Source organism: Helianthus annuus, chromosome 15 (assembly GCF_002127325.2).
Source record: "Helianthus annuus cultivar XRQ/B chromosome 15, HanXRQr2.0-SUNRISE, whole genome shotgun sequence".
NCBI lineage: Eukaryota > Viridiplantae > Streptophyta > Magnoliopsida > Asterales > Asteraceae > Helianthus > Helianthus annuus.
Genome location: NC_035447.2, coordinates 72,981,030 through 72,992,217, shown reverse-complemented (window position 1 = coordinate 72,992,217; position 11,188 = coordinate 72,981,030). Strand labels below are relative to the sequence as shown.

General features: G+C 41.2%; 1 protein-coding gene across 1 annotated transcript; it reads left to right on the top strand.

Moving 5' to 3' along the window:
* Window positions 1-337: 337 nt before the first annotated feature.
* LOC118479344 lies at window positions 338-2,100 on the top strand. Its single transcript, XM_035984353.1, has 3 exons — window positions 338-927; window positions 987-1,597; window positions 1,730-2,100. Exons 1-3 carry the CDS (start codon window positions 338-340, stop codon window positions 2,098-2,100), a joined length of 1,572 nt encoding a protein of 523 aa, XP_035840246.1.
* The last annotated feature ends 9,088 nt before the right edge of the window (window positions 2,101-11,188 follow it).

The window sequence follows — 11,188 nt, the reverse complement described above, 5'->3', positions numbered from 1 at the left end:
AGGGGATGGTTATGATGATGGGTATGAAGAGGAATTTAGGGGATACGAAGAAGAAGGCTTTTACTATACGGGTGATGGAGGATATTCGGGGTTACAAGGCGAAGCAGGTCAGCAAAGTCAACTAATTCAACAATTTCAGAATATGGGTAGATTACTCGTTGGAGTGCAACACATTAGACCGCAAGGGCCACAATTGCAACGCCCTACACCGCTACAACAAGTGCGGCCTCAAAACGTGCAACCTCAATTTCAAGGGCCGATTTCAAAACAACCAATGCATCCACATCAACATCAATATCAACCACCGTTTGTTCCTTAAGGGCCTATGCAAGGGCAAATGGGTCAACCAAGGGCACCATTGGGCGCACCTCAAAGACATCAAAGGGAAGTAGTACGGGGAATTGAAGCTCACTTCCGGCCCATTATCACTAACAATCCTTCGCCGGTAGTGATTCCTCATCGTGCGGATGGAAGGACCTTTGAAGTTAGAACAACCGCTCTCCAAAGTTTACCAAAGTTCAAAGGGTTAGCAACGGAAGAACCCTACTTTCATTTGGAGACATATGACTCCATTTGCAATACTATTGGAGGTCAAGGGTTTTCTGCGGATGATGTCAAGTTGGTCCTCTTCCAGTTTTCCCTTGAAGATAAAGCGAAGAGATGGTTTCATACATTACCCTCTGCGTCCATTTTTACATGGGCCGGCATGCAACAAATATTCTTGGATGAATATTACACTTCTCAAAAGACCAACGATGCTAGAAGAGGTTTGAGAAGTTTCCAACAACAATCGGGGGAAATGTTTCACGAAGCTTTTGAGAGGTTCAACATGATGTTACGGAATTGCCCTCATCATGGGATCCAACTTTGGGAATTGTTGAATGCATTTCATGAAGGGTTGAGTTCGGAGGATGCACGGGATTTGATGTCAATCACTAACGGTACGTTCGGTACGAATTATGAACATATTGATTGGGCATTTTTAGAGCAAATGGAGTTGAGAGTGGCAACGTTCAAACCACGAACCAAGTGTACAACGTGTGTACAAATTGCAACGAAATAGGCCACACGGCGGAAGTTTGTGTAGTGGGCTTGGTTGATGAGCAAGTAGAAGAGGTTAATGCAATTCAAGGAGGGGGTGGTCGAAATTTCAACATGAACTCCAACACATATCACCCCGGGTTACGAAATCATCCGAATTTTCGGTATGGGAACGCGGCGAACCAAGCTAACCCAAATTTTCAAGGAGCCCAAGGTAACTTTGCACCTCGTCAACAATACAATCAAGGCAACTATAGAGGTGGAAACAATTATGGGTACCACGGGCAATTTCAACAATCGGGTCAAAGTGGTTCGGGTCAACCTTCATCAAGCGGGAATGACATTATGGATATGCTTCGGGCTATGCAACAAGATATGCAAAAGCGAAATCAACTTGATGAAGTTCGAATGCAAAAGGATGAAGTTCGTGACAAGAGCATCCAATCACTAACAATCCAAATGGGACAATTGGCAACCGATGTGGCAGAGTTGAAGAAAGGCAAGGGTCAACTTCCTAGCGACACCAAGGTAAATCCTTCACATGGTTCGTCACGAGGTAATGTTAATATTAGTCATGTTAGTGTTTTGAGAAGTGGCAAATAATTTAAGGCTAATTTGTCACCGGGTGTGGTCGAGGGGGTAGTTGAGGATATCACGGGTAATGAAAGTGATGATGAAGTTTCACCAGTTAAACCTAAAGAATCAAATGTTAACAAACCGGGGTTGGGTGAAAACGAGCAAAGTGAAAAAGTTGAGGGTGAACCGAGTCAAGTCCCGTTTCCATCGGCTTTACTTGACCCGGGTAGAAAAAATTTTATTGCACCAAGAGGTCCCCAAAAAGAAGAGCTGTGGGACATGTTTAAACAAGTAAAAATCAATCTTCCACTACTTGATGCAATAAAACAAGTACCCGCTTATGCTAAATTTCTTAAGGAATTGTGTAGACAAAAACGACAACAAAAGAAAAAGATGCCTAAGCGGGTAGACTTGACCGGGCAAGTGAGTGCAGTTTTGAATGGGAGCTTCCTCCTAAGCTCCAAGATCCGGGCACGCCATTAATTAACATTCAAGTGGGTAATTTTCAAATGGCGAAGACGTTGCTAGATCTTGGAGCCGGGGTTAGCATTTTACCGGGGGGCTTATACGACCAATACGATTTTGGTCCGTTAGCAAGAGTGGAGACAACGGTTTTTTTGGCCGATTTGTCTCATAAGTTACCTCGGGGGATGGTTCAAAATGTGATTGTTAAAATTGATGAGTTTTTGTCACACCCCGATTTCCACGTGTCACCGGTGGGCCCGGTGTGGGGTACAGTGACGTAGTTGGCATCGTCATAGACAATCAACACAATATAATAATGCACAGCGGAAGCAGAATAGATACATTTCAACTTTTAAATAAATTGCAATAATAAATATCACAGTAGTTGAAACGGATCCACAGGCGGATCAAGTAAAAATAAGATAAAAATAGTTCAACAGATATTTGTCGTCCGAGTTTGCGAGACTATAGTGGACGCTCTTAGGAAACAGCCAGCCTATTTTCGTATAGTACCTGCACTTAATCTTTTGGGAAAAATACGTCAGTTTACACTGGTAAATACAAATCGACTGACTCATTTTGAAAATGATTGAAAATTGATTTAAATGCACAAGGCATAAATATTTTTATTAACTTGGGATAATTATATAATATAAACTTGTGAACGATTTACATGCACTCGTATCTTTGGTGGCCCGGGATCTGCTGTCCGGGCTAAGAATTAAATGACACACCACATTAAAGAGTTATACACGTCGGGTGTACGCCTACACCCCGTGCTCTGGTCGTGGCCATCTCGTAAGATAATGCCAAGGATATCCGGGACACGGTCAATAACCCCCCAAAGCCTTTAAGTAAGACAAAACTGTTTAAACGAAGTCGCACAAGCTATTCAAGACTGTACACCTATAAGGTGCAGGACTTGTGCGCCCGATCAAGCGGTATTTTAAATACCGTACCCCAAGCCCGTATAGGGAAAATAAGTCAAAATGTATTTACCTGAGCAAGTATAAGTCACAAATGATAAGTGTTGGTAGCTTTTACCGGGCCTCCTAATCTGGAACAAAGGTTTATAATTAACCTATTAGATTCCTAACGGCCTTTTATTTAAGCTTAAGCTTTGACCGGTTAGTTTTAGGAATGATACGGTTTACGCACGATTAAGCGAAAGACCGGATAGAATGTGATTTAGACCCGACAAGTTTGAATACTTGTATAATATGGGTATACTAAATACATTCTGGATTTTGAAATAAAAATGATATCGTTTGACCCGTTTCGGTCAATTTACGCAAACTAGTTACGTAAACCGAACCGAACGCGAAAGGGCGATACGGGTAGGCCAATGATTCAAATGCAAGTTCCCTGATGTAATATGCTTAAAATATGATATTATATCAGTAAGTTATGTTCTATATTGCCCGGGATAATTTTAAACCCAATTTATGCCTTAGAAGGGCATTTTGGTCATTTAAAAGATAATAAAAGGGTAAAATTAGAAATCTGAGTTTCGGGTCTGGTTCATACAGTAAATATACTTAATATAACATATTATATCAGTAGGGTATGACCCATATACCAAATTTATCATTTAAAACCAAACTATGCACCGTAGGGGTATTTTAGTAATTTCACAAGGGCTAAAAATGTCAAAACTGGAAATCTGAGTTCATATACTTATACTTACTGTTATTATATGAAAATATGCAATTTACATCAGTAGGTATAAGTCTTATATGTTTAAAACAAGTGTAACGCTTACTATGCGCTTAAAACGCTAAATATGCGATTTAAGGGCGTTTTCGGGTTTTCAAATTAAATCTGAGGTTTTTTATATTTCCAGAATACTTAAAATAATTTATTCATCATATAAAATCAGTAGAAAAAGGTTTCGGGTCAAAAGGATGTGTAAAACTCATTTTATGGCTAAAACGGTCAAAACCGACATAAGCCGAAATGACTAGGCGATCTAAGATCCGTTCAGCCAAAAATTAATTAAAAATCATCAAAATTCCCAGAATATTATAATACATCAGTTGGTAAAAAGTTTTGTACCAAAACGTGGCCAGAAACGGGTTCTATGCGAAAAGGACCGTTTATGTAAATTTATAATATAGTTTTACGCTAATGGCCATAACTCACAATCTGGACCACCAACTGATCCGAAATTTTCGGTGCAAGTTTATATATTAGAAATAAAGATTTCTATCCTTTCATTTTTCCAAAAATCACGTTTTAAATCAAAAAGGGCAAAATAGTCAACTTTATGCATAAATCGGAAACATGCATTCGAATCGGCTAAGCATAGACTCAATCAAAGAAAATTCCAGAAAGTTTAACTAAAATAAAAATAGTCAAAAATACTTTCCAATACAGATCTCGAACATGCATGTACGAATCCGAATCGATAGTCTACGAAATAATCGTTTTACAAGACTTTCGGTTCCGATTCGTGGCTATACTATAGATTGTCGAGTTGATGATGATTAAAACACATTCTTATATGTGTTACAAGTTATTTATAATGATCAATCAGATTGCATGTCTAATATATTAACATTCAAGCTTATTTTTGCGAAAATCAATTCTGTTGACTTTTTAGAAACAGGTTTGACTCAACAATTAGCATGCATGTAGTGGGAATCAGAGAGTACCCTTTAGAGGGTTTGTTTCCCACATAAATACCAATCTATAACAAGTTTCAATTCGAGAAATGACTGAAAGAAATCCGTTTAATCGGAAAGTCAAAGGTTATGAACACCGAGTTTGACTTTTATCAATAAACACAACAAGAACGGATTAAAGAACGAATTGAAAGCTTACAAAGGTCCTATAGATGTTTAGTGAACACTAGAAATCAGCTTTGATGGTCGGATTAGCTCCAGGAAGTCTTGAGAGCCCTTGCAAGTCTTGAGAGTTCTTGTTCCCAATTGTAAATGCTCAAGAATGTGATCAATTTGGATTTAAAGCTGAAATCTTTAGGTTTACTGTAGTCATAGCCATGCATGGCTTATAATTGGAGCATTTGGAGGCGAAACATAGCTGTATTGCACTTAAAATCGGACCCAAATAACCCATTTTTGAAGTTTCTGTCGCTGGGCAACCCACGCGGCCCGCTTGGGCTTTCCCAGGCGGGTCGCCTGACCCTGGTTCAGCCAAAATAAGTTTCATGTATTGACAGCTTTGACCCCTGAACTTGTACGCGATGTTTCGGCTACTTTTCTCGACCCGTAAACCCCCAAACTTGGTTTCTAAGAACCTTAGGACATTTACCAACATGGTAATGTCCTCGGATAACTTTGCGCTCAACCGAAAAGCCCTGAAATTCGACGTTGACGCTTTTAGTCCCTTAAGTACGGTTTTGGCCATAACTTTCTCATACGTTGACGAAACTTCATGAAATTTTTACCACATTTTCTAGTGGGTATATTTTAGCTTCTCAAAGCTTCGGGTCTGCCAAAAGTTCACTCAGAGGTATAAATTAAACATGTTGACACTTTTGGCCCCTATAGTTTGAAATACTTCACTTTTGTGCAATTTCCGCGTCGTATGATCCATGAACCATCCGTTTAAGGTTATAACCATTATGTAGGGTTATGATAGAGCCTATTTATCCATTGTTGACACTTTGGACCCTTACGTTCCATAGTTTTCACTGTTTGTCACTTTTAGTCCCTCTAAAGTATGTTTTCACATAACGGAACCTTATGACACGTGTCAAGACATTATTGGACGAAATTTTTCGAGGTGTTACATCCTCACCCCCTTAAAAGAAATCTCGACCCCGATATTTATTCAAACAAATGGGGATATTTTTCTTTCATCGTGGATTCCACTTCCCACGTGTATTCGGGACCTCTACGGGCATCCCACTTGACCTTAACAATAGGCGCGTGCTTCCTTCGAAGCTTCTTTACCTGTCGATCCTCAATCGACAAAGGTTTTTCCACAAATTTTAGACTTTCGTCTATGTGTATATCTGTATGCGGTATAACCAGTGAATCGTCAGCGAAACACTTCTTCAAATTACAGATATGGAACACATTATGAATAGCACTAAGCTCTTCAGGCAAGTTTAACTTGTAAGCGACTGACCCGACACGTTCGATAATCTCGAAAGGTCCTATATATCTCGGGCTTAGCTTGCCTTTCTTTCCAAATCGCATTACACCTTTCCAAGGTGATACCTTAAGCAACACTTTTTCACCCACATCAAAGTGAAAATCTTTGCGCTTAGGATCCGCATAACTTTTCTGCCTATCCCTGGCAGCTTTCAAACGATCACGGATCTGAACGATCTTGTCTGTCGTCTCAAAGACGATATCTGGTCCTGACAACTGGACATCTCCAACTTCTGCCCAACAAATGGGCGATCTACACTTTCTACCGTATAGGGCCTCAAAAGGCGCAGCCTTTATGCTGGAATGGTAGCTATTGTTGTAGGAGAATTCAATCAGTGGTAGGTTCTTATCCCAACTACCACCTAAGTCGATCGCACATGCACGAAGCATGTCTTCCAAAGTTTGAATAGTACGCTCACTCTGACCATCAGTCTGAGGATGATAAGCCGTACTAAAATTCAAACGAGTGCCCAACGACTGTTGGAAACTCTTCCAAAAATGTGACGTATATCTAGTATCTCTATCAGAGATAGTAGATATAGGTATACCATGTAGCGCTACTATCTTATCGACGTATAATTGAGCTAACATATCTGAGCTATACGTCTCTTTGATGGGTAGAAAATGAGCTGACTTAGTCAGTCTGTCTACTATGACCCATATGGTATCATTTCCCTTTTTCGTCTTTGGTAACTTGGTGATGAAATCCATTGTCACCATTTCCCATTTCCACTTGGGAATTTCAGGTTGCTGAAGCAAACCTGACGGCTTCTGATGCTCAGCCTTGACTTGCGCACAAGTCAAACATTTGGCCACATACTCGGCCACAGACTTTTTCAAACCAATCCACCAGTAGTTTGATTTCAAATCCTGGTACATCTTATCAGCTCCAGGATGAACGGAATATTTAGAGCTGTGGGCTTCCTGGAGGATAACATCCCGAAGTCCTCCATAAACTGGAACCCATATTCGTCCGTTTAGACGTAGCACTCCATCTTTGTCGTGGGATAACTGCTCCTCAGTTACTCCCAACTTTTCTGCAGGATAGTTAGCTTCCAGCACAGCTTCCTTTTGTGCAGCTAACACCCTTTCATTCAAATTATTCCTTATTTCAATGCGCTTGGCATTGATTCTGATCGGTTTAACCCTTTCTTTTCTGCTTAAGGCGTCGGCAACCACATTTGCCTTGCCTGGATGGTATCTTATCTCACAGTCATAGTCATTGAGAGTTTCCATCCATCGCCTTTGACGCATGTTCAATTCCTTCTGATTGAACAGATGCTGAAGACTCTTGTGATCCGAATAAATGATGCACTTGGTTCCATACAAGTAGTGTCTCCATAGCTTCAATGCAAATACAACCGCACCCAATTCCAAATCGTGGGTGGTGTAGTTCTTCTCGTGCACCTTTAGCTGTCGAGAAGCGTAGGCAATGACTTTGCCTTTCTGCATGAGTACACAACCCATGCCCGTATGTGATGCGTCACAATACACCACAAATTCCTCTATTCCATCAGGCAATGTCAACACTGGCGCATTGCTCAGCTTCTTCTTCAAAACATCGAAGGATTCCTGCTGCTTAGGGCCCCAATCGAACTTAATCTTCTTACGAGTCAACGAAGTTAGGGGCGCAGCGATTCTCGAAAAGTTCTCGATGAATCTCCTATAATATCCTGCCAATCCGAGGAAACTGCGAATCTCAGTAGGAGTCTTCGGCTCCTGCCAGTTCATGACTGCTTCTACTTTAGCGGGATCTACTTGGATACCACGCTCGCTTACAACATGTCCAAGGAACTGGACTTCTCGAAGCCAAAATTCACACTTCGAGAATTTGGCATAAAGCTTCTCTTGATGCAGAAGTTTGAGAATACAACGAAGGTGTTTCTCATGATCAGGTTGGTTCTTCGAGTAGATAAGAATGTCATCAATAAAGACTATGACGAACTTATCTAAATAAGGTTTGCAGACGCGATTCATGAGGTCCATGAATGCGGCTGGTGCGTTTGTGAGCCCAAACGGCATCACTAGGAACTCGTAATGTCCATAACGAGTCCTAAACGCTGTCTTGTGTACGTCTTCCTCCTTGACCTTCAACTGATGATATCCTGACCTCAGGTCAATCTTGGAGAAATAACTTGCTCCTTGCAACTGATCGAACAGATCGTCGATCCTGGGTAACGGATACCTATTCTTGATAGTGACCTTATTAAGCTCACGATAATCGATGCACAGACGCATCGACCCATCCTTCTTCTTAACGAATAAGATTGGCGCTCCCCAAGGAGACGAGCTAGGTCTAATAAAACCTTTGGCTAAAAGCTCATCCAACTGCGTCCTCAACTCCTTCATCTCCGTTGGTGCCAATCGGTATGGTGCTCTTGCTACAGGTGCTGCACCTGGTATGATATCTATCCGAAACTCTACTTGCCTATCCGGTGGCAAACCGGGTAGCTCTTCAGGAAATACTTCAGGATATTCCGAGATAACAGGGATATCCTCAACCTTCGGCTTCGGCTCATCTATGGTAACTTGTGCCATATAAATGACACATCCCTTCTGCATGCATCTGGATGCCTTGAGCATGGACACTTGCTCAGGCAATCCATGCTGGGTATCTCCTTGAATAGTAAGTGACTCACCGGACGGTGTCTTAACTATTACTTGCTTTCTGTTGCACACAATCTGGGCTTGGTTACTCGACAACCAATCCATGCCTATCACTATGTCGAATCCAGCTAGCTTAAAGGGAAGCAAGGATAACGGAAAGGATTGATTCCTAATGGATATAACACATCCATCTAGAACAGTCGAGGCGGTTTCTAAGGTTCCATCGGCTAATTCCACCTCATATTTCACGCTTAAGGTTTTAACAGGAAGGTTCAACAATTTACAAAACTTATCATCTACAAACGACTTATCAGCTCCTGAATCAAACAAGACTCTAGCAAAAACATCATTTACAAGAAACGTACCGGTAATGACGTTGTCGTCAAGGACTGCTTCCTTTGCGTCCATTCTGAAGACTCTCGCATTAGTCTTCTTCCCATCATCAGCCTTCTTCGCATTCTTTGGACAGTTGGGCCGAATGTGCCCTTTCTCATTGCAACCGAAACAAGTTGCATCTTTCATTTTCTTGCAATCCACAGCTTTATGATCTGTGGACTTGCAGATTCCACATCGTTTCTCCGAAGACTGGGATTTTGTTTCCAACCGACACCTCCCAAAGTGGTGTCTCCTACAAATCTTGCATCTGGGTTTCTCACCCGACTGATGATCACTTTTCCTAGACCCCGACCCTTTCCTGTGGTCGTTGTTCCCTCTATGTCGCTTTTCAGACCTTCGTGAGGTGTCATCCTCACGTTTCCGTTTGTTCTCCTCAGAGCTCTTCATGGCTCTCAATCTTACCACATCCTGAGTGAGGGAGAGGGATAGATCAGCTACTGATCTAAATGTAGTAGGTCTTGATGCTTTGACACTAGCCTTTATCTCCGGTGCCAGACCCCCAATAAATCGAGCAATCCTGCGCGGCTCCGGGGTCACCAAGTAAGGCACTAAACGAGACAAGGTGTTGAACGTAGTAAGATACGCTTGACAATCGAGGTTCTTCATAACCAAGGATACAAAATCCGATTCGATTCGCTCGACCTCGTGCTGCGGGCAGAAGTTCTCTTTAATCAGGGCCACAAACTGTTCCCATGACAAACCGTACAGGGTGGCCTTACCGGCAGCTTGTAGGAGTGACTTCCACCATGCTAACGCATCTCCTTTGAATGACTGGGACACGTACTTCACGACGTCCCTATCAGCACACCCGCTGATATCAACCATAGTATCCATCTCATCAATCCACGTCATACAATCGACGGCTCCCTTTTCCCCAGTGAAATCTCTGGGCTTGCAAGATACAAAATACTTGTACGTACAGGACCTGCTGTACGTGTCATGTTTCAGCTTAATCTCCTGCTTTGGGACGCTGCTGTGGTTGGAGGAATGATTATCATCCTCAGCTTTCTTCGGCTCACTCTTTTTAGATGGCGGCTTACTATGAGCCTCAGAATGAGTCTTGGGCTTTGCGTGCGTCACTGTGCGGGTTCTACTCTGAGTACCACTAGATTCCTTGAACTGCCTATCCATAGCCTTGGCGACAGCATTATCTATCAGTGCTTGTAACTCTGCACCGGTAACGTGAATCTTAGCATTATCTGAGTGCTCCCCAGAATGACTGTTGGTTTCCTCCGATTTGGCCATTGTAGCTTTAAGCTACAATAAAGGACAAGGTCTATTTTAGAACCTAACAGTATTATCGTTCTAGACGATTTATTAACCATGGTATCAAGAACCTTAGCAGTTAATTTAATAAATTTCATTCAAGCTCTTATTAGCAATCAAGGAATGAAAATATATATATTGGCACCATAGGCCTAGTCACAAGGACAATTACTAAATTATAAATTTAGATTTTTATAGGATTATAAATTGTATAATTAAACAAACAATCCTTTACTAGACAGAGAGTCATAAACCACAACTGTCACTATATGACATAGTCATAACCCGTAGGTATCAAGTCATTAATAGACTTGTATACAGATAAAATCTGTAGATAATTTATTAAAAAGGGTGGCTTGTGTGATTTTACAGATCACGCTTGGCCAGGAATGTTAACATGTTTTCAGATGTTAACAGGGAGTTGAATCCTTTCAACCAGGTTTTACCATCAGGGCCAGGCCTGTTAATAAGGCATTCAAGCTAGGTTATACCTAACTAAGATTCTTATAAATGGCAAATGAAATAAAAATTGATATTTTCCATTATTTTAATATTATATTCATGCACATAATAAAATGAGAAATTCAAATTAACCATCTCAAATTTTTTAAATAAAGTGCTAGTACATCTATGCCCTAAACGGGACTTTGAAATAACATGGATAACATGAATAACATGCCCGCGCAGGGGCTAAACAAGTAACAACAATAACAAAA

Bases quoted from the DNA above. Each gene is read 5' to 3' on its own strand.
- LOC118479344 (XM_035984353.1), top strand. From the start codon at position 338: ATGGGTCAACCAAGGGCACCATTGGGCGCACCTCAAAGACATCAAAGG. The intron at 928-986 runs GTCAATCACTAA...GGGCATTTTTAG, and splicing joins GAGGATGCACGGGATTTGAT to AGCAAATGGAGTTGAGAGTG. The intron at 1,598-1,729 runs GTAATGTTAATA...AAGTTTCACCAG, and splicing joins TTCACATGGTTCGTCACGAG to TTAAACCTAAAGAATCAAAT.